Source organism: Tubulanus polymorphus, chromosome 6 (genome assembly GCF_964204645.1).
Source record: "Tubulanus polymorphus chromosome 6, tnTubPoly1.2, whole genome shotgun sequence".
NCBI lineage: Eukaryota > Metazoa > Nemertea > Palaeonemertea > Tubulaniformes > Tubulanidae > Tubulanus > Tubulanus polymorphus.
The window spans coordinates 19244342-19268983 of record NC_134030.1 but is presented as its reverse complement, the minus strand read 5'-3'; the positions used below and the strand labels follow the sequence as shown (position 1 = coordinate 19268983).

At 39.5% G+C, this 24642-nt stretch overlaps 1 protein-coding gene across 3 annotated transcripts; it reads right to left on the bottom strand.

Annotated features, from left to right (window-relative positions):
• Positions 1–240: 240 nt before the first annotated feature.
• LOC141907433 (sorting nexin-4-like) lies at positions 241–17984 on the bottom strand. 3 transcript variants are annotated; one of them, XM_074797072.1, is made up of 13 exons: positions 17803–17984; positions 15059–15168; positions 13980–14118; positions 12888–12914; positions 11018–11095; positions 10014–10085; positions 8935–9111; positions 7666–7793; positions 5959–6048; positions 5019–5109; positions 3521–3672; positions 3084–3198; positions 241–2113 (listed from the first exon to the last, which is right to left on the bottom strand). In XM_074797072.1, exons 1-13 carry the CDS (start codon positions 17920–17922, stop codon positions 2066–2068), a joined length of 1347 nt encoding a protein of 448 aa, XP_074653173.1. In that variant the 5' UTR covers positions 17923–17984; the 3' UTR covers positions 241–2065. The 3 variants fall into 3 exon arrangements, with proteins under 3 accessions (XP_074653173.1, XP_074653175.1, XP_074653174.1); XM_074797074.1 differs by having other exon boundaries at positions 13980–14069; positions 15147–15168; positions 17803–17955; XM_074797073.1 differs by lacking the exon at positions 12888–12914.
• Between the last annotated feature and the right edge of the window lie 6658 nt (positions 17985–24642).

The window sequence follows — 24642 nt, the reverse complement described above, 5'->3', positions numbered from 1 at the left end:
GTCACGATGGACACAATATCTCATCATAGCTGTTGTTGCGATGCGGCCGGGAAGTGATTTTACGAGTTAGAGGACTCGCCGAGTAGCACAATTGGACTCGCTGAAATGAGCACGGGGAATGGTGAAGACACACTCGGATATCCAGTAAGACAATGTTTAACGATGACACCAACAATCACTAAACCAGAAGCACCAGCAAAGAATAAACGACAACGATTTAAAAATGGAAACAATGGGGGTTTATTTACACGCTGACGAACAAGGATACTGCAACCATCGGCCAGGTTTAATAGTGCAGGTGTCTCCGCACAACAGGTGTGCGTTTTTCTTCCGAAATCCTAAGACCGCTGAAGCCATCTTTAGTCGAAACCCGTGGTCCATGTTTTCCCTTTATATTTGTTTTTGATTTTTGTTTATTTGTTTAGATTATTAGTGAAAACGTACGAATACCGGTACTACACGTATTTATCGAGATAAGTGTTTATTCAACATTAACATTATATACATCATAGCGACACGAGAGCTACACGTAATCAGGGTAAACGCAAGAGATTTTCCAGAATCCAAACTGCGAATGATGAGATACGGGTAGGCCTACTGGAATGAAGTTCGCTGAGAGCTGCCTTTAATAGTGATTGTATTTAATTGGATTCCGGGTTGTGCACATTAGTATTTTCTTAACCGAGAACACGCACACATTTTGAAGCATAGCACGCATACATAATTTTCGCATATATTTTTGTGCAGGCGCATAGACCAGACATGATAAGACACCATCCTCAACATACACCCTAATTATAAGCATCGATCATTTTGTTGTGATCAACAAACTCAATTAACTAATGTAGGCGTATCACGCTAGAAGTTTGTCTTCTAGGTTTGTGAGAGGACCAGCCCAGGGGCGGATTTAGACCGTGTCGCCCGACACGGTCGGAATTTTTAAGTGCCTTTTTATTATTTCTCTACCAAAATTTGCCGTTGTAACCACCTAAGATACACAATAGATATTTTCCTAAATATACAACCTATGTTTCTTGACTAAATGCCTCTCAGAGATGCTCAGAAAGCTGTAAAATGATGGTAAAATTTCAAAAATTTTGCTGATATGCCTTTCGGCCCTAAATAAAGAATATATTCCCTATTTATAGGTCGACATGGTCACAAAATGCCCCTGGATCCGCCCCTGCCAGCTGTTAATTGTCCTTAACATGCAGACCGATGAAGCCATCATTGAAACGACGCACTAGATTCGCCTCGGTGTCCTATATAGAGGCATCACTCTTGAAAATTCGTGCAGCGAGATTTCCACAAAGGAGAATAAAACAAATACTAGACCGGTCAGATTTTAATGACATCAAAAAAAAACATAAGAAGCCATCACAGTGGCATTAAAAGATGAGCCAGCGGTTTTCACTTTGCAACACGTAACACTATACATTCCAGCTTCAATACAATTTACACAGTACGTTTTTATAGTACATCGTAACACAGACAACTAGTTGGCAGGAATAAATTCTCCAGTTCGACTATCCATCTTGTTGATTTGCAAAGTTAACGCTGAATAAAATTGAATCGAACGTCGTTTTTGCCCAATGGAAACGAATTGAAACAGACTCGAGGATTTTGGTGGAATCGTATTCAATTGACGTTACAATCCCGACACATAGCTTTGTATATAGCATTTTACAGTAATTACATATTGAGATACGCGATCTTTTACATCTCCGTGTGAAAACAAACCAAAAGCCCAAGTCGATTAGGTTCCATATATGTTACATGACTAGATTGGATATTTTCTTCCAGGTAATTATTAATTCCCCTGGAAAAAGGGGGAATAAAAAGCTGGGAACGGCGCGAAAACTGAATAATCGGGACCAATTTCTGTTGAATTTGACTCATTGTGAATGATTTCTCATAATTAATCGTATCACAGTGTCCATGACTGATCTCATTAAATGACTTTCAAGTATAACTAATGAACCCTTGTATCAAGCCGTTCTCAGCAAGTTGATCCCATATCGCGATATATTTCTCACTTCTCTCTCCAGCTTTCACCAGTTCCGTCTCACATATTGGCAAAACATTCCTTCGTGTTTTGCCAAACAGCTATCCCCTGAAATATGAATATACAATTCATTACTGGGCTTTATTTTCGATAGTAGAGTCGATTAAAATTGTGTCTAAAACATAATTTACATTCTAATAGATATATGGAAAGAAGGATAATTCGGCATAGTTATACATGTAACGGCTGAATGAATATTTCGTATCCATATGAAGGCTATGGAAAGCACGAAATCCAACTTAGTTAAATCCAACTTAGAAGTTTGCTGAAGGTTTCGACCTATAACACTTACACGTACTTTGACTGCTGTAAATATTGACATATTAATATACAACGCAGGAATCACTCAACAGAAAAGTTAGGGCAAAGTAGATAAGTAAAACTACACGATTACGATGCCAGGACACGACCGGAATCATTTATTGTCCAGAGAAATATAGTCAACAATATATCATCAACCCAATGGACAGATTGGTATTGTTGGCATCAGTTTAACCCTTTCAGTGCTGACTAAGCAATACCCTATAGTGCTGGAGATTATTTGAAAATTTTGAAAAATTCCACCCTCGTATGTTGAACAACGGGAATATCGCTATAATGCGTCTACACCGCGGTGCGATGTATCGTTATTTACTAATATTTCTCTAAGTTTAACAGGTGCTGCCATTTTTCAAGAGAGATAATTACTAATTACATCAATACACCGCAGTGCGGTGTACTAGCAAAACCTATCACCGAATTATACACCGCACTGCGGTGTAGACGCACTGAAAGGGGTAAGTCGCCTTACTCGGACTGCTGTTAATTGACTCTCAAACTATTGACTAACTCAGACATTGAAAACAATCATTTTTGTGACTTCCAATCTATTTTTTCTATCCGTCTTTCACCAGACTTCTTACCTCTGACCAATTTCACCAGTCCCAGTTTGTCCCAAGTTAAGCTAGTTTGAGTGTATTATCATTCGGTAGTGGGACTTTATAAAGTTTCAGTCATAGAAATAATAGCTGTTGATTACCTTTTTGCATCTTTCAATTTGCATCACTGCGTAATTAGTAAATGCATCCTTCAAATCGGAAACTTTTTGTTTTTTGAATCGGTCGATATCATTGAGGGCATCTTCCAAAAATTTTCTGAAACGTCAAGGCAAATATTCATGAGGAGCTTACCTCGATACCGATTTCGGCGGCCATGTTACCGTCAGAATCAAACCCACTGCGAGGGAGGTATGTCGCAAAGCCCCACGATGATGTCATACAGTTAAAACATGGAGCGTGGCAGTCTCAAAGCAAGGAACTCGCAAAGTATCAAGATATCATGAGCTTCGAAGGCAGAAATTTAATAGATTTTCAGTGCCACGAAGGTTAAAATCCCTGCCAGTGAGGAACCTGGAAGAGTCTCATGATGTCATCACGTTCAAATCCTGTGTGTCCTAGTGAAAAATGATGAACTTACTCTGCCTCTTGATTGGCCAGTCTCAGTTCGGCTTCGGTTTGATCAATTTGTTCCTCGAGTTGTTTTATTTTCTGATCGCGAACCTCCGGTGGATCACTTCCGAACAGACGACTTTTCATCCCACTCAGCGAGAATGACGTTTTGCCTTGAACCTGGGCAGACATTATAAAAAAAAATCCAAAAACGTTAAAACGAATAAGGCTAGGCTAGATTCAGCATTCTGTTGGGATTTCTATTTGCCACACGGTCTCAAATTAATATCTATTGTAGATATAAAATAAATCTGCATTCACGTCTGTAAGTTTGAGGGCTATCTCTTTCATAGAAGCAAAGTTTGCAGAACTGGAAGGGATACGTCATTCCATCGACAGTATTTGGAAGTTCAAGATATAAAGGAGTCACATAGTCATTGATCTAGAATCATGGTAAATCTCATAGTAGCAATGTTCTCAGAAATGGAAGTGCGAGTATATAGTATTAATGATCTCAAAACTGGAAGATCGAGATATCTTATAGAAGCAATGGTCACGGAACTGGAAAATATGATATACATGTATCTCATAATAGCACTGGTCTCAGCACTGGAAGTACCAGATACCGTCATTGCGATCTGAGAACTGAAAGATCGAGATATCTCATGATAGCAATGGTCACAGAACTGGAATAATGGTATACTTCATGTTAGCAATGTTGCAGCACCAGAAGAACGGGATAAGCCATAGTAACAATGGTCACAAAACTAAACACAGGATATCTAATATGATATTTTCACGAAACTGGAAGTAAGGCCACACCAAAAAAAATCCTGTTTCTCGGGCAGGGCAATCACCAAAATGGGAAGGTCGGTAGGGATTTTTTTTCATTTTTATAGAAAAAAAAATTTCGGGTATTCTTCTGACAGTGGGTAGGTTGCCGTAAATAAGTTTTTACGGGACCAAATTTCCAGTTAAAAATATGATTAGCAGCTGCTAGACGACCACAATAATAAAGGGAAGTTGATGTTTTTGTATTATTTTTCACACTTGGAAACTGTTTATAAAAAGAAAACCATCAAAATTTTGAATAGGCGTATAATATATTGTATACGGAATTCCTGGAATTTTACAATCCAAGGTCGCCATCAATATCTGATTAGCAACGTTGTCTGAGCACACAAGTACCATATCCAGAATAAAATTGTTAAATCCGATGTAACAAGATATTTTTATCATATTTTTACATCACGATTTCACGAAAAAGAAAAAATATTTACGAGAATGGAGAGCTTTGTAGTCGGTCGGCCACATATATATTTCTGAAAATAGTTATTTCATCCAAAATTTTGAAATAGGGTCAATAGGCAATTTTATTTTATTTCGAAAATAATTATTTGAAATGACGAAAACAGGGTTTTCTTTTGGTGTGGCCTAAGAGATCTCATAGTAGTAATGATTGTGGAACTAGAACTTGTAGGTGGTAAACCATAGTGGCAATACCGAAACTTAGGAATAGTACTCACAAGCATATTTTTCTGGTTCTTTTTCGACGACAAGCCATCCTCCAATTTCTCTAGATCGAGTTCGATAATCTCGTGTTTACGACAAACTGACCTGTATTAATGAAAAAACAAATCGATAAAAGTCACAAGAACATTGAAATCGAAACCCTTATTGAAACATTTTTTCAAGTGGTTCCGAATAAAAACAACATGCTCCTGTGGTATACACCAGGACCCGGGTTCACAGTTTTGAGTTAAAGTTAACTCATTTCTGATAAGTTAACTCGGAGTTAAATCTTAACTCACAACCGTGGAACTGGGTCCTTACAGATAAATCATTCCTGAATAAAAAGAAAGAATTGTCAAGGAGTTGTCCACATCACTTTCATACTCCAACTACTCTCACTCCTCCTAAATCAGTTATCTCGGTAAACCATTTATTCACTGGTTTAATAAGCACAATTCTCTCCTTTACAATACTGAACTCAAATCCTTATTAACTACCTTATTAGGTAATCTAAAAATCCTAGTCCCAACTGGACCAATTAACCAGAAAACTTAGTGCACTGTATAGTAAGCATCATCGACTTAGATGATATACAGGTATAGGCTTTTCCCAATGGCTCACTAGTACACAGCAGATACTATGTATACTATGTTCTAAATATGTATTTTTGAGAATGACATCATTGGGAAAGCCCTTCACTGTCCAATAAATAGAATGGGGAAAAATTCATTAAATTTTTTCCCAGTACTTCCAAACGGCTTAGAGCTGATGGACGAAACTTGCCATATCAATTCAAACACCTATTTCCCTCCTAATGACAAAATATCAGCTGTGTATATCCATTGTGACCTCCAAGAGCTAACCGAAAGTTACTCTCAGAACCATGATCTCAAAAAACTCCATTGCACCAGAAACAGTTCCAATTTGGGTAACTATATGTTGTTGTACGCCTACCTCAAAGCATCACTGTAAGCGTAATATTCTTTCAGCTGATCAGCGAATTGTTCTTCATCCTCTAAAAGACTGTCAATCGACGAAGCGTATCTACAGAGAATACAATACAAATCATCTCGTTTTATTCATTTATCATGCGGGAAAAAAGTATGGTAGAATAGAAACTATACTAGGAACAAGGTTCTTACGGGTTATAGTTGAGCATTTTTACATCAACCACAAACTACTGGCCACTAAAGGTATCGTCTATTGCCACAGTATGCGATGTCACAGTGGCCACTGGTGACAAATACCGTATCATCACTTGCCACAAGTGGAATCCTCTATTGCTATAGCATGTGATGTCACAGTGGCCACTGGTGACAAATAGTGTATCATCACTTGCCACAAGTGGAATCCTCTATTGCTATAGCATGTGATGTCACAGTGGCCACTGGTGACAAATAGTGTATCATCACTTGCCACAAGTGGAATCCTCTATTGCTATAGCATGTGATGTCATGGTGGCCACTGGTGACAAATAGTGTATCATCACTTGCCACAAGTGGAATCCTCTATTGCTATAGCATGTGATGTCATGGTGGCCACTGGTGACAAATAGTGTATCATCACTTGCCACAAGTGGAATCCTCTATTGCTATAGCATGTGATGTCATGGTGGCCACTAGAGACAAATAGTGGATCAGCACTCGCCACAAGTGGAATCCTCTATTGCTATAGCATGTGATGTCACGGCGGCCGCTAGAGACAAATAGTGGATCAGCACTCGCCACAAGTGGAATCCTCTATTGCTATAGCATGTGATGTCACGGTGGCCACTAGAGACAAATAGTGGATCAGCACTCGCAACAAGTGGAATCCTCTATTGCTATAGCATGTGATGTCACGGTGGCCGCTAGAGACAAATAGTGGATCAGCACTCGTCACAAGTGGAATCCTCTATTGCTATAGCATGTGATGTCATGGTGGCCACTAGAGACAAATAGTGGATCAGCACTCGCCACAAGTGGAATCCTCTATTGCTATAGCATGTGATGTCACGGTGGCCGCTAGAGACAAATAGTGGATCAGCACTCGCAACAAGTGGAATCCTCTATTGCTATAGCATGTGATGTCACGGCGGCCGCTAGAGACGAATAGTGGATCAGCACTCGCCACAAGTGGAATCCTCTATTGCTATAGCATGTGATGTCACGGCGGCCGCTAGAGACGAATAGTGGATCAGCACTCGCCACAAGTGGAATCCTCTACTGCTGCAATAGTTAAATGCACACTAGTGACACCTGGTTGATCGTCACTTGCCACAAGTTGAGCGACTCCTAGTGGATGCTCATTCACTACAAAAGTAATCCTCAATTGCAGCAGTAGTCGTCAAACTTCACACTGATGAAACGCAGCATATCATCACTAGCCTCAAGTGCAATTCTTAATTGTCACAGCAATTTCCATCCTACTCCTAAATGTAAAGCGCTCTGAGCAGCCTGGCTGGATTCAGTGCTAGACACATATCATTATCATTATTATTATCATCATCATTATTATCATTATTACTCCACTGCCGCGCAACTGGTGGATCCTAACTTATCATCAAGCGCAATCCACATAGTGCAATCCACAAATGCTGCATGAATAATATTTCTGATCCTAACAGTTATTTCAGTATCAAATAGTGTAATAAATGCCGAAAGAGAAAGCTGAAAAACTTACACATCTAAGAAATGACCGGCGCTCTGTAAACCATCGCCCATCTCCTTTTCCATGCCGCTCCATTCACTAAACACACGACCGTAGTTTGCGTGAACTTTGTGAATACCATAGACTTTGTCACAGAGTTTCTGGAAATGATAACGGAAACAGGATTTTCGATTTCGTTCCCTCAAAGAGCAGCATTGGGTGACACTGGGTGAGAATTTATCCGCCACTATTCATGATTTTTTGAGGTAAACATATTTGACTTTGAGGAGACTAAGTTGCTAAGCCTTTGAAGTCATTCGAAAAAATTATTAGGCCCTATTGTCGCCATTAGATAGATCATCTCTCCATTTTGATGATTTCAAACAGCGTAACGGGCATGTAGTTAAACCAGGTTTGCAGAGCAGCCAACCTAGATTTTATCTTTTGCTGAACACATGTCCAAGTTTATCAAAATGTTTTTCCAGTAGTCCCAAATTTTCAAACCAGGAGACATCTTCAAATCAGAATATATTTTCAAATCAATTATGAGGTCTTAAAAATCAGTATTAGGGTAAATAACGTGGAACAAAATTTTTGTCTCCCGACTTCTGAAATTGTATAAATGCGCCATCATCATCTTTATACAGATGACGCATAGTACAGTGTCATATCGAGAGTATAATTAGAGTTGACAAGAGGGATTCTGCGAGATTGAAGACAGAACGATGCAATAAAAGTTTTTCGGCGACTTATGAAATTTTTTCAGTATTCTTTTCAATAAAAATCTGTAATAATTTCCTAAAAACAGAACGCCGTATTTTCACACCGTTTTACAGAACAGTTCCGGAAAAATCAGAACGGTGGCAGCTTTGGGTTTTATAGGAGAAATCGATTAATTATAGACCCCTAGCCCTCCTAATTTTTTTTCTTAACATCCTCAACCCGCTAAGCGCCACGCAGGGAATTATAAGTGAGTTCAATCTTTCTTTTTCCCAATGAGGGAGAGACCAGAGAAGAACCTTCGACCAAGAAACTCTGTCACCACGAGGGTTTGAACCCATAAACCCGGGATAGATGAGACCAGTGACCTGCGGCTTAAACCACTCGACCACCTGCGCCTCACTAGCCCTCCTAATCGCTCAGTCGAACCACTCGACCACTGCGCCTCACTAGCCCTCCCAATTGCTCAGTCGAACCACTCGACCACTGCGCCTCACTAGCCCTCCTATCCTCCTAATCGCTCTGTCGAACCACTCGACCACTGCGCCTCACTAGCCCTCCTAATCACTCAGTCGAACTCACCGCTCTCATTTTCAATATGTTGCTAATGTTCGACTGTAAATCCGAGCTGTAGTTCTTCAGTTCTTCGATGCGTCGATCGGGTCGTCGGATTCGGTATCCGGCGCTCAATCTGCTCAACAACGAATCCGCTTTCATTTGATAACCGGTCGAATAGAGAACGTCCTTCCAACCGTCTTCCTAAAAAATCATCGAACAGAAATTGTGCTAGAAACTTTGTCACGTTGCCTTTCTAAATGAAACAGGGTTAACCCTTTCAGTGCTGGCTAATTAATACCCTATAGTGCTGAAGATAATTTGAAAATTCTAATAAATTTCACCCTAGTGTGTTGAATAACAGGAATACCACTATAGTGCATCAACACCCTGGCATGGTATATCGTAAGTTACTAATATTTCACCATGTTTGACAGGTGCTGCTATCTTTCAAGAGAGATAATTAGTAATTACTAATTAAATCAATACACTGCAGTGCGGTATACTAGCAAAATCCATCAGTGATTCGTACACCGTACTGCGGTGTAGACGCACTGAAAGGGTTAATAGATTAGAAATTTTGCCACATCTTCGGACGGATTTGAACTTGATGACAATCCTGAGACTCAGACAACACATTCATCGCTTGCAGGGATTTGAACATGACAACATCATAAAAATTCCCCTTTCTCCTTTGCGGGGGCATTTTCGTAGGATTTTCCAGGATTTCGAAGTCCCGTTTAACTTACTGTAGTCATTATAGTCACTGTCATTTAATATGCTGTAAGTGCTTTGGAGCATGTATTTTTACCAAGTACGGAGCACTAAATATGGTAATAATAATAATAATAATAATAATAATAATAATAATAATAATAATAACATCGTCAGGCTCTGCTATGTTCCTCGGTTTCTACGTTCCTACTACAAGTACAACGATATAAACCTGATGATATCATAAGACTCTGCCACGCCCCTCCCTCAAGAGATAAGAACCCTACACAGCCAGGGTATTTAGCAATTCACTCCTCAGTGAGACGACTGTGTTGCTTCTGAAACATTTCAAATATTAGAAGCAATTTAATAGTGACACCGATTCAACTAACCTGCCGCAAGAAAACTACCAATATCTTGTCGTGACCGAGTTCAGAGTGAGCTGCGCATCTCAACAAAAATGTCTGAAATAGGAAATTGATTTGTAATGGGCAAATGAAGTTTAGATATTTAGATTAGACCGCTCCGCTACAGTGCGGTGTATAATTTAGCCATCTTCAACTGTGTTCACCCCACGACATGTTGCATCAATTATGATTGTTTATCCATATACATTGAGTGAGCAGTATGGGCGAGGGGTTAGAGCGTTTGGCCCCGGGAAGCCAGGTTATTGGGTCGAACCCTGTAAATTGCCACACCAGGCAAGGCAATTTTCCTCATTGTCTCTTTCCACCCAGCAATAAATCGGTACCTGGTCTGTAAGATGACTCATGGGTGCCCAGTAGCTGATCGGATGAGGACACATGGGATAAAGTCATAGGCTGGGAGTTATAATACCAGTTTAATGGAAAGTGGAGCGGTGTGGCCGAGCGGTTAGAGCGTTCGACTCTGGGAAGCCAGGTCGTGGATTCGAACCCCGTACATTGCCGTAGTGTCCTCGGGCAAGACACTTATCCTCATTGCCTCTCTCCACCCAGGAGTAAATCCTCATTGCCTCTCTCCACCTAGGAGTAAATGGGTACCTGGCCTGATAGATGACTCCTGAGCGTTTGTTATCAGCTCGGTGTTACTTCTCCCCAGGGAGAGATGACTGATACATGTTAGAGTATAAAATTGGCCAGGGTAATAATACCGAAAAATGTAAAGCGCTCTGAGCAGCCTGGCTGGATTTAGCGCTATATAAGACACATATTATTATTATTATATTATTATAAGTGCCATTGAACGTTGTGTCAGTTAAAAGGGCGCTTAATCAAATTACTATTACTGTAGACCACAACGCAGTTGAATTTTTCAAAAAAATGTCTGAACTCTCCAATAGCCTAACAAAGTAAGAAATCAGAGGCATATCAGAGAGGCTTTTCGGACAAACGTTAACTGTTTAAACGTAGCCTACCTCTAATCCTGCTCTACGGCGTTCAATGTAGTCGGTATCAAAACGATCGGTTGACACATTCTGTCTCGCGTAGGACATCTAAAAATAAATACAACAAATGAAAGCCGATCGACAATGAAAAAACGGTCTCGCGAGAGCATCGGTCGGAGCATTTCAAAAGAAGCGCCCCCAAAACAACTATGATGGACTTTGGCAAATATGCATTGACGCGGGTGCAAACGAACCAGCTGGTTATAAGCATTCGTGGTTCCCACCTCACCTGATGGGGTACCGGCAACGCTACTGTGGTAAGCGAAATTCCACCATAAATCTGCCAGGTTCGCTTAAGTGTACAGTGCAACGTCGACGCTGTATTTCGTCTCAAAACTCGATTAAAATCTAACCCCAATTTTTCAAATTCTAAGCACGATTTACGAGAAAACTGAGGTTAATCAGAAATGAATTAATTTCGATCGAGTTCATCTGAAATCTCAGCGGCGACATCTGGCAGGAACGCTGGCATGCCGGTTTCCATTTGCGCGTCTAAAATGCCACAAAATAACCACGACCAGTTTTCAACTAGGAGAACAAGAAACCATACTTTTCAACGAACGACAAAAGTTGTCCACAACCCACCACATGCAGAAGGAAAAGGTTTTCAAAAATGGTTCAAATTCATACAAAATTATACCAAAATCGAAGTTTTGTATCGTACTAAAATCGAAGTGGGTAGGCAGGGGTAGGGCTCGGGGAGGGGGGGGAGAAAGATTAACATAATTTTGATAAGCATTGTAAAGAAAATATTCAGCATTCATTAGCAATCATTCGATGAATCGAAGTTTCAGAAGAATTAAAAAGGGTATGGCCTGGAAATATTAATAGTTCAGTTTTGAGCCTACAATAGGGCCATGATCAGAAAACGGTTGAAATCAAAATTAGTTTTTCCTTTCATTTTGAACGTTCGATATTTGTCCAATATAAGTGTTACGGAAAAAAAAAAATTGCACAAAACTTTGGTTAGAAGCGTTCTGGAGGAAAATGCGCATTGTTCTTTAATTGTGGTGGGAACTAGTTGGTCGTAGGCCTACATCCCTATTGCATTCTGTAGCCAAAATGTGAATCCCAAAATATTAGTTTGACAGTATTTTGATGAATTTGGAAATAATAAAGCTCTTAGAAACAGTAGTAACTACCCTCAAGTGGCAGTTGTAATCAGGTCTGTGATGCAAACAGAAAATGAAAGTCGAGGAATGCCAAATGTGTTATGAATTTATGTATTCTTCTATAAACGCTGTACCACTAATAGATCGGTGTCAATTTTTCATTCATATATCAGTTAAAATTTTATGCTAAATTTCTCCAAGTCTATCAGCAGTCTGAAATCAACCCCTTCGTGACACTCACTATTGTTGCTTGGCATGCAAAGCCTGCCAGGGATAATCAGTTCCTTAAACATGAACAAAATATGTAATGATGTCTGGGTGTTTGTAGTTCAGTTTCATTAAAAATGTCTCGGGTGAAGTTACGATAATTGGAAGAATGGTGAACAGGTATCGAAAGTGTAAGGGGTGTAGGCCACACTGCCGATTGCTACCCGCATAATGCATAAAAAGTGCTGATGTCATTGACAGGATATGACAATATCTATAAATCAATACTTGGTTTATAAAATTCAACAAATTGTTTTCTTTTTCGTAAATAAAGAACTTCCAACTTCTTCATCCATATTGATTGATATAGGAAAATGTGCTTTGATTCGAAAAAAAAATCCACCGCATTAGTGATCAAGAGACTCTCTCGAAAATTTCTTCCTCGAAAATTATATCGACAATATTATTGTTCTAAAATTTCTGGATTTTATGAATGATCTATTGGCATCATTATTAGTTACCAGAGTTGTAGTGTTCATTGATGCGGCCTGAAAATTGAAGTACAATAAATAAACTAAAGCGTCATGTAGCCAACCGGTGTTAGACAATAGTTATCAACCCTTTCAGTGCTGACTACTTGTTACTCTAAAGTAACTGGTAATGAATCATCAAAACTTGACACAAATAGTGGATTCAGGGGCAGAATTTGACAAGAGCACAAAGAAATGAAAACGACATATTGTAGGTCCACTGAAAAAGAGCAAATTTCAGTGCATCTTCATACAATTTCAAGACACTTTCAGTTCAGCTTCAGTTTCAGCAGTAAAAAGGCCTAAAAATTAGCTTTTGAATTTTAAAGAGGTCACAAGAAAAATACAACCGAGGCAAACCGTCCTGCCCGGCTGAGACTCGAACCTGATGGCATTGACAGACTCATTCCAATACGAACGCCTGCCACGCTAGACCAGGCGCGCAGGTTAACTGCAAAAAACTTGCGGCACCAATCAGATTGCTTGTTGTATACCAGCGCAGGTGGAGAGGCGCAGTGGCCGAGTTGGTTTAAGCCGCCAGTCACTGGTCTCGTCAATCCAGGGTTTATGGGTTCAAACCCTGGTGGCGACAGAGTATCTCGGTCGAAGGTTCTTCTCTGGTCTCTCGCCCATCGGGAAAAAGAAACACCGAACCCGCTTTTAATACCCTGCGTGGCGCTTAGCGGGTTGAGGGTGTTAAAAAAATAGAAATAAAAAAAAAATTGCTTGTTGTATAACCACTAAGGCAAATTTCATGGATAACTACGCATGGAAAAACCTGGGTTAGAATAAAAAGACATCTGATTGGCTAGTAATGACATCATCTAAGCTACATGTGTACCTGTGGGCTAGTACGACAGGGTTTTGTACGATGACGAGTCTCCAAGCAATCAGGTTCGAATCCCTGCCGAGGGAGGACGGGCTGTGCCCCAGTCTTGATTCGCCCCCGAAAAGCACTAGGCCCTATTCAAATAAACTTTCTAGTCTTTCAACAATTGTAGGATCTTAGATTTATCGTTTTTCATCACGGATATCGTTGATCTTACTGACTCTTAATGTGCTCATCCTTTTTTTCAAACTCACGCGTTTTTCCGGAAGAGGTGGAATGATGACCGCAGGATAGACGATGTCGAGATAATTTCGCAGCAATTCGAATTCGCTGTATCTTCTCCACACCGAACAAGCCGGGTCGCCGTATTCCGTGATCTCTGCATCTTTAATTCTGCAATGAAATAATAATATATTACCACAACTATTCGGACTTAAATTGGGAGTTCACTTTCTCGACTGTAGTTCTAAGGCTCCGATGTGTTCAGGATTTCACGCACGACAATGGGGAGCTGTGCAACGCCAGTCATCCCGACAAACGGCTGACGAACAGTTTTACGTCGTCAAAATAAGTTCACCTTCAATCAACTTTAAACTGTATTTTCAGCATTCTGAATGCATAGATTTTCACAAGAACCATGATATATAAAGGCTTACATCAAATTCAATTTTCTACCCAGTGATAGGTTTAGTTTTCATTGAAGATTAATTTATTCAAGAGAAAAGTCCATTCAACTTTAACTGAAATATAGGAGAAATTGAACATGGATGACCGAGTTTCTACTATCGAACCTGGCAAATCCTTGCTTGCCACAGTAGCATCGGCAGCTCCCAATTCCAAGATATCTTATCAGCACGCTACCTAATGTTGAATGCTTTGAAGAGGGATTGGTTTCAGACAAAAGCTGCGTTCACACTAGGATTTCAGTACGGTACTAAGCGTTCACACTAGGAAATTATTCGGGACCTATTCACGGCTTATTCAGTTCCGTACTGAAATACGCGGCTTGATTCCGCGCCGAAAACCTGATCTCAGTACGGCACTGAGCTGTCCGCCTATTTTATGTAGTGTGAACGCAGATTAGGCGCTTAGCTAGCCGCGTATTCACATTTGCGTAGTACAAAACACTAACCACTAAGTACACTCCCCTCTATCGGCACACCGGGTGACTACTATACCGGGCTTACTAAGCGCCGAATTGCCGACTCGTAGTGTGAACGTAAATGACTGTATAAGCGCCGTATTGTGGTGAATTCGGCACCAGCGAAGTACGGTACTTCGTAAGCGCCGAATCTAATGTGAACGCGGCTAATATATTCACACCGACGCTTACCTCGTTTCTATCAAATACACCATGTAGGTCTCTTGCATTTTCATCGAGACACCGTATCTTCTTTCTGGTTCTGATATATTTATATCCATCCATTCCAATAGTGGTTTCGACTAAAAAATAAATACATGTATTTCATTTATTATCAACCATTTAATCCAATAGACCGCAGAATGTGTCCGTCGACGTTCAACTTGTATCTGAGCAGAACGTCCGCTGTACTATAGCGCCACCTATAGTTTGAGGGGGTCAAAGGTCAAACTTTTGATTGGCCAAATCTGTACTGCAATAATAAGCCTGTATAATTATCTTCAAAATAACCAATGGTTGTAAAGCATCATTTTCAGTACTTTTCACACTCACTGCATGTCTACTTAATCTTTATATGCAATTCTATTCGATTGGCTCATTAAGCGTTCGTTATTCAGGAACATATATATGAAGTTGCGGCATCTAATGGGTTAACATAATCTATACATAAAGTCGACCTAACCCTAGGCAGGGGCGGATTTAGACCGTGTCGCCCGACACGGTCGGAATTATAAAGTGCCTTTTTATTTTTTCTCTGTATCAAAATTTGCCCTTGTAACCACCCGCGATACACAATAGATATTTTCCTCAATATATAACCTATGTTTCTTGACTAAATGCCTCTCAGAGATGCTCAGAAAGCTCTAAAAAGATAGTAAAATTTCAAAAATTTTACCGATATGCCTTTCGGCCCTAAATAAAGAATATATGCCCTTTTTATTGGTCGACATGGTCACAACATGCCCCTGGATCCGCCCCTGCTAGGCGACCGGGTAGATTAGACAGAGCCCTATTGAATCATTACAACAATCCAGTTGTGATTAAGTTAGCAATCTGGTTATCCCACATTTATCTATACTATGCACAAAGGCAGGAATCGCTCCGATATCTGTAATGTTTAAATCTACCGGTACCCACAAGTATCGGGACGGCTGACATCACAGCAATCCCGAAGAGGCATTCGGGTATCTCCGACACTGTGTTCATGCCATCTGGTAGTCGTAGGCCTACTTCTGGGGAACTTAAAAAAATCAATTTCATTGCCAGCTATAGCCCAATTGTTAACGGCGTCAAAACAGTCTCAATGTTTTCTAAAAATAATCTACAATTGAAAAATGGCCTTCCTATACATTTCTTGACTCGTGGTTTGGTAAAACGACATGGCTCCCATTAAAGGGCCTACGACTAGGCCTACTACCACTGGATTTGGGTAAAAGTGCAGATCTGCACCTCTCGTGATTGACGCAATCTGCTGAATGACAGAATCCAGGCTTAAATCTCTATACTCTCTCTAGTGAAGATATCTTAAAATTAACCAATGCCGGCAATGTACTGAATTGCTGAATTTTAAATTTGAAACATTGATATTTAATGAAATTGATTGAACCGTTTACGCGGAGAGGTGCGGATCTGCACTTTTACCCTGGATTTGTTCCAATGCTTCTAGTTATCCTATGAACAATAACTACGTAGGCCTATGGCCCATCCAATTTCAAATACCACCTATTAGGCATAGAGTAGAAGTGTTTTAGCATTTTCGAAGTGGCTACTCGTACGGACCCGTACGAATACTTCCGTAGGCTATTCGTACGCACCCGTCGGATAACTCTGGGATTATGTGTACGGGAAGGGATAGGGTTAGGGTAAGGTGAGGCTATATCTAGTTAAAACATTCGACCGACTGTCAGCGAGCTCGGTGGTCTAGTGGTACGATGTTGCGCTAGTAATTTGCTGGCCCGGGTTCGAGTCTCGCTCTATCCGCTATTTTTCTCTAACTCTATTCTCCACGCTTTCCTTGAATTTTTCTAAGTCGTGCACCTCTGTACGCATGAGCGGCGTTAATCGGCCAATCAGCGACAGTTATTAGCGTACAGATCCTAGTCCCGTACGAATAGTCTCCAGAATAATCCGTACGGGTCCGTACGAGTAGCCACAGCTTGTAAACTGGCTTGGATTTTACTTCCGGGTTGTTGATAATCTCGCGAGAATGGCGCTAAATTTAAACTGCAAATAAATTCAAAATATCACAGAAATACCTCGTGTTGATGTTGTTTATTTATCCACTATAGAGTTTTGATAAACAATTGGCTGTTAAGGATCAGTATCAGCGGGCGCGACACCTTACTATATTAAAATAACAAGGGATGAAACGGCTTCGCTTTTGCCTGTGACCATATTGATGCAGCGGAAACCACTGCGAATGCGCGGCAACTTCCGAGCGCTTGTGAGCTGTCAATCAAACTACACATTATAGTTTTTCAACATCAATTCAAAAATTGATAATTTCCTTAGAAGTGTGATTGCCTTGGCTTGACATAGGTTTTTGAGAAGAATCAATTGAACTTGAACTGATTTTAACCTTTCGGAAAGTTGCCGCGCATGCGCAGTGGTTTCCGCCGCATCAATACGGTCACAGGCAAAAGCGAAGCCGTTTCATCCCTTGTTATTTTAATATAGTAAGGCGTCGCGTCCGCTGATACTGATCCTTAACAGCCAATTGTTTATCAAAACTCTATAGTGGATAAATAAACAACATCAACACGAGGTATTTCTGTGATATTTTGAATTTATTTGCAGTTTAAATTTAGCGCCATTCTCGCGAGATTATCAACAACCCGGAAGTAAAATCCAAGCCAGTTTACAAGCCCCTGTGTCACAGCGTAGCATTTTTTTGGTGAATTTGACTCTTGAGGGCCGCCTATAATTTTACTACATACTGCATTATTTCTCGTCACTGAAGGGGATCTATTTTCAGGAGCTGCCGTGTTGTTCTCCTCTTCATCAGCTCCTCCCGTTAAATCAGGAGAATAACTCTGGAAATCGTCGTCGTCTAGCATTTCGAGTCGAGTCGTCGAAGCTGTCAGTTTGACGTTTAAGGGCGCAATAAATTTCAATTCAATTCAATCGTGTGAATGTACCATGTTGCGAAATAAAATAGATGAATTGATTTGAATTGATATTTTTGGCCAAAAGAAAATGTAGACTGGTCGCCTGTCCAATTCTGCGCCACCTGCATTCGCAGTCTAACTAAGACCCATATGTTTGAAATCGGTTTGTTTAAACAGGTTCATATCGGCTTATTCGTCATAAACCGGTTTGCCGTAGACTCTACGGTAGAGTGAACAAATGCGACAGAACGGAAAGTTGGTTTAATATCATTATTCGGCCAATGTCTGGGGAAAAGTCTGTTTTTCCCGTCTTTTCTTATGGAATTTTCTATAGGCCTAGGCCTCAAATATTTGCTTAGTACTATGGCATAGATATTCTGTCAAAATGAAACATCAAATTTACCCGTCAAACTTTCCATATTTTACTCGTCAAACTTTCATTTTTACCCCGTAAAACTTCATTTCATACCGGTCAAAACTATCAAATTTGCTCGTCACCTCAACATAAAATGCGCGTCAAAACATCGTATTTGATGCGTCAAATATGATCTCGCATATTCTGACAAAACCAAATCGCTATCGCAGATACAGGCCTCTGTCAAAACTCATTTTAATTTGACGCATCAAGAACGCTATCGTAGATATTCTGTCAAACTGAATGTTCATTTGACGCGTCAAAATCGCTACGGTAGATATACTGTCAAAATTCAAACTTCATATTTGCCAATCGCCAGTCAAACACAACGTTTTTACCCATCAAACAAAACGTATTTTACCCGTCAAAAACATCTCTCGATCAGGACTAGTGCTGACTTAACGCCAACAGTTTTAGAAACGTTGAGGAATCGTTCTCACTCGTTTGTAGCACTCTTAGACGAACAAAATCCATTTGTACCTCGAGCTATCACCTGCAGCGCCGAGAGGTGTCGATAGATGGCCGTTTCCTCTCGAAAAGATCAATCTGGTCTTTTGAGACATTATTTTAGTTCATTCAAGTGTCTAGCCACACACCTCACCAGACATGGCTAGTGTGCAGTGGGGTTACGTTTATTTACCGGAATCCGATCCTCTTTAGGTAGTATGGTTCACAGGATTAGCAGAAGCGGGCGTTGTCCGACCTGACCTTGCCAGAGTTACATGAAAAATAGGCCCTCATTTGTTATTATTTGACTAATTTTTTAAGCAGATTTTCATACAGAAATACGCACGAATTTCTTGTCCCAGCAAAAGATATATATAAAAATTGACAACATAGTTACAAACTTGAAACTGAATACAAATATCGTATAAAAATGTTCGTTGGTCCATTGGAATCGGTAAAAATACAGCAAAACAGTTTGGAATTGTAAATGTTGCAAATGCTAGTGAAACAGTTACAAGCATTATTGTGGTACGTTTTGTTTTTGAAGTCTTCTGAGCCAATGAAATATTTTTTGAACCTCTGAATAACTGAACTACTATAACAGAATAAGATGTAATAATCACTGTTAAAGGAATAATGTAGACATAGACGACAAATGTGATAAACAGTGATGATTGATCAGCTAATTCCAAAAAGTTGCATCCCATCTGTTCCGAAAAGCCCACAGACATTGTCTGTTGAATACCTGTTACACATGTACTCATGATCAAAATAAAAACAATAGCACATCGGGCGAATCCTGGAGTACATATATAACGTGCTGTGAATGGGAAGATAACAACTGCTGCACGTTCCAGAGAAAGAGCTACTAATAACCACGAACTGCTAGCAGCCACTGAATCCATTAGAGAATAATAAATCTGACAACTAATCAGTGAATTCAAGATAGAACCGGCGTTTAGATGCAAGAGACCGAACTGTAAAACGGGCATCAGTGTAAAACTGATACAAACCAGCAAATCACAGACGGACAAAACTATGAGATAGTTTGCGTAAGATAAACTACGAAATCTACGACTTATCATTATGAGGAAAGTAGCAGAATTCCCAAAAGCTCCTAAAATAAACAAGATAACGAGAATGATCAATGATACAGTTCGGTAGATTCCAGACCTGTTCGCCACGGACATAAGCAGGATGAAGTTCTTGTAAGTTCCATTGACATTCTGCGCCGCTGTAGAATTCATGGTCGTTCCAATGTCTCGTGTTTGCACTGACTGTCTAGTTACATATTGGTAATCCAATTTAATTCACTGTTAAGAAATCCACACACATACTAATGAATTCGTGTAAACTATACGTCATTTGTTCGAGATAAAATGTATTGTTGAAATACAATCTGACGCATCATACATCAATTTGCGGGAATCTAACACACAATTTACTCAGATTTACGACACTAAATTATATAATCAATTATATCAGTTGCTTGACAAAACCAAAACAATCCAACGGTGATAACGGGTGTTTTTGTATGAAAAGGGTTTCAGCGTTTTTTTCCAGTTAAGTTGGTTCATGGGAATCGGCAAAAACTAGTGAATGCCAGTGATACAGTTACAAGTATTATTGTTGTACGTTTTGTTCGTGAAGTTTTCGGAGCTAAGGAAATATTTTTTAAACCTCTAAGAACCTTAAGAGCCTTTCAATGACAAAATAAAGAAGTTCTCATTCATATTATGTGCAGTGTTTGTATTGTATGCATTGTTTAATTGTCAATGCACCTTAATACTTATGATACGTTACGGTATCACCAAAATGGAAGTAGGTTACAGTAGTTACAGTAGTTTACTTAATTTCAGGAAGATACAGTGTGAAAAAACAATGATAATAAATATAGCTGCAAAGCAGCGATAACGGGTTTCTGCCTTGCTGGTTTAAGTGTCGCACTAGGAATGTTATGGAACAAGGAGCATTATGAAAATGAATCTTTTTACGATGCATGATTGGTAGTAGGCTCTTTTCATAGACCCATGAATTACAACTTATTTTGTCTTATTTTGAATATATTGCAGGAAAAGAAAAATGATGACGGAATTTTTCACCTGATCAGCTTGAGCGCAGAAGATTTCACAACACAAATCTCGCTCGGTGTGATTAAGAATATTGTCACAAAGCAAGGTAGGTATGTAAGCAACTTTTCAAACCAAAATCAATTTTTCACGAGAATTATTACTAATTCTAGAGCTAGCTCAAAAGGTGTGCCATTAGATTTTAGATTAAGTTTTAAATCTTTTAATTAAATTCGTACGTACGTAGTGGGTTATAATCATAATTCAGGAAAGAGAAAATCGTGCAGGACGTTTCAAAGTTGACCATCGCACAGCGTTTAGGTCCTTGATTTATTCGCCTAGAGCACTACAACAAAACACAGGGCAAAGAACCGTTCTCGGTGTCTAAATGGTAAAACATTTTGGTAAATAATATAACGTATTTTTTTCAAATTGACGATTCAGACTAATGCATCATGCAGTTAGGCACAGTCTTCCATACAAAGACAATAGAACACCCCGAAGACTAGCGAAACCAGCGACGAATAAAACACTGAGAAACCCTACATAATACAAAGGTAATACTATCGTAAGAGAAGAATAATAGCTTACGGTAGCAATTGGGTGTGGACGGAATGATAATTAGACCTACTTTCAAGTTGAATGAGAATATCATACCTCAGAAATGTGCAAAGCAACGACATGCCTTGCATAACGTCAAATAATTATTAAACGATGTAAGTTGAGTGGATGGCGAACTATGCGACGAGTGTTGATTGGTTGATACCATAATCATACTAAAAAGGAGTCTTCGCATCTCATCAAAGGTTTGACACCGATTAGTATTTGCGATGTGCTTTTTAAACCAAGAGCGCATTAGTTGTTATAGTGAAGGAAGATTCTGTATGCCAAGGTAAGCATTTTTTAAAACTAATTTTAGTTTTTCTGCAGTTTGTGAAAGGTAAATACGAAATACCCTTAGCTAACGAAGCCGAGATTTAAAGAACGAATCGAACGGAAATGACTTCATGTGTTACCTGATAAGTCAGGTCTTTAATAGACTGGAGTAGAATTTGTAATTAGTTCATTCCTGTAACTGACAGGTCGGTTACTTTTAGCATTTGTAAGAAGTAATATGTAGGGAATATAGGGCTGGGTCAACTTATAAAGTTAGCAGCGATGGGTCTAGACCTTTTTACACATTAATTTGGTAGCGTACACGGGAATCTTTAATTCTTGTAGGAAAAAATGAAAGATGGGTTATTACGGCAATGCAAATGAAAGTACTATGTGTTGGGTCGAAAGATGGAGCTGGACAACACCGATAACCACATATATAGTTGCTACATCTGCGTGGACTTACCCAGGTCTGAGTCTTATTGGTCTTGTCGTCATAGTCCTGGGAACTTACAGAAAATCGTCCTACAGTTCCTGCCATTTCTACATGTTGGCATTAGGAATGGCAGACTTGTACGCGATTGTGGGTATCGAAGTGCCTTACCTGATGGATCTCTACCGAGTAAAATCCAACAGAGCCATGTGTATCGTCAAGGCTTTCCATCTAGATGGCCCGAAACAGGTAGCTATATGGATTCTGGTCCTGATGACAATTGACCGCACTGTAGCCGTTCATAGGCCTCTCCACGCTACCACACTGTGTACTGTTACCAGGGCCAAGAAGGCGATAGCGACTACTACTTGTTTGCTGTTACTCGTCCATCTTATATGGGCCGCTTTTCATATTGATAAAGACCTTTTTGGCACATGGACAACATGCATGATCGATAACGATGTCGCCTATACTGCCTTTTTCCATTTCAACAACGCTATGTCACTATTTATACCAATTTTGATTCTTGCTGTGGCAAATGCTATGATAATAGTGGGCGTGAGAGGTTCTGCTAACATGGAGAAAACTCGAGTCAATGATACCAAAAAACAAGTCACAGCAAAGAAAATAACAATATTAGTAATTTCAACATCCGTGGCATTCGTGGTTCTTTCGATTCTTTTCGCCGTGGTAACAATTTTATTTTTAGAGTATGGGTCAATTCGTGAAACTGCCGACTTCTACTATGTTCACTGTGAATATGAATATTACACACTGTTTCTCATGTTTGGGTACTGCGTAGGTATTGCTCTAATGAACGCGAACCACTGGGTGAACGCCTGCATATTTCTGAGCAGTGCAAACTTTCGTAACGAAGTCAGAACTAGCATCGAAAGACTACGTGGGGTTTGAATTGTGAACATAGAATATCAATTACTTAACTGGTCTCATTGAAATATGATGTATTTTAATCGAGCAGAAATTACTTTACATGGAAATATATTCACTAAATTTAATCTTTCTTTGAAGGAAAAAATAAAATTCACCATGTTCAAAACATTTCTTCAGCCATAGGTGTTATTTCAATATTTTTCGATGTCGTTGGTCCAAATGGTTCGTCTACAATCTCCTCCTTTCGAAAGTGATCCATACTTGAACGTTCAAATACGTGTTAAACCTCCAAAACACAACTCGAAACATTATAGCATATGAGTTCAACATTATAGCATATGAGTTCAAATTTGCCGAGACATTGAAAGAAAAAATTACCATTATGGGGCTTTTTATTGCTTTCATTGTCAACTTCTGGTAGAACTATTAGGTTAGCTCCTGTTATATAAGCGATCGTCCATGGAAAGTGGCTATTTGTGGAGGCACAGCCACAGGGAGTCGCGAGTGTGCAATTCTGGATAACTGGCAACATATCTTCTGCTTCTTAGATTTATTTTAACGGATCCTTACACATCAATATTAACGAACTTCCCTGCCCAGTAAAATTTATATGTACAAATTTACCACATTGATACAAACATGGAATTGTGTGGACATGTCACAAAGAAAGTCTCTCTGTCGCGGTGTGATAGTTAGAAAGGGGTAATAGCAGATGGAAGTATGAACACTGCTAATGCGAGTGAAACTGTTACAAGCATTCCTGTTGTACGTTTTCATTTTGTAGTTTTCTGAAACATAACCAGGGTAATGGACATAGCAAAAGGGTGGGTCTTGTCGGGGCACCACTCCCCCACCGCCAGTTTTCGTTGGAATTGATATGGCAAATTTCATCCATCAGCGCTTAGCCTTTTGGAAGTGCTGGGAGAAATTTCAATGCATTTTCCCATTCTACTACTCGATGCTTGACATGTTTCATGATATCACAGGGAAAGCACTTCAGAAGAGCATCACTTGGAAGTAGCTCTAGGAGAGCTTTTCCCACTGACATCATAATCATATCAAGTCAGTCATATCAGTTCTACCGCGTAACTGTGACTCGTTTGAAAACCGATTACCATGTACATATATCATAAAATTTGAGCATTAATACACACTACAACATGATTTCGTCTTTATCAGCTATTCATACGTTATTGTAAATCCAAGAACAAATCGATTTTTTGCTCAAAACTAAAATGTAGTCAGTTGATTCTACTGGATCCGGGGTCCTTTATTTAATAATTCTAACTGAATGCTAACTCCCAAGCGTCCTTTTTACCACAATTTTAACAATGTCAACACCAAGTTCTTTTCGAAATAAAAATCAGCAACTGTTTTTATCATTAATAATAATAATAATTATGATGATGATGATGATGATGATGATGATTGATGATGATTGGTGATGGTTGGTGGTGGTGGTGATGAAAATGATGATAATAATGATAATAATGATAATTTACATAAAACAGAATAAGCAATGAGATTATAAATGTAAT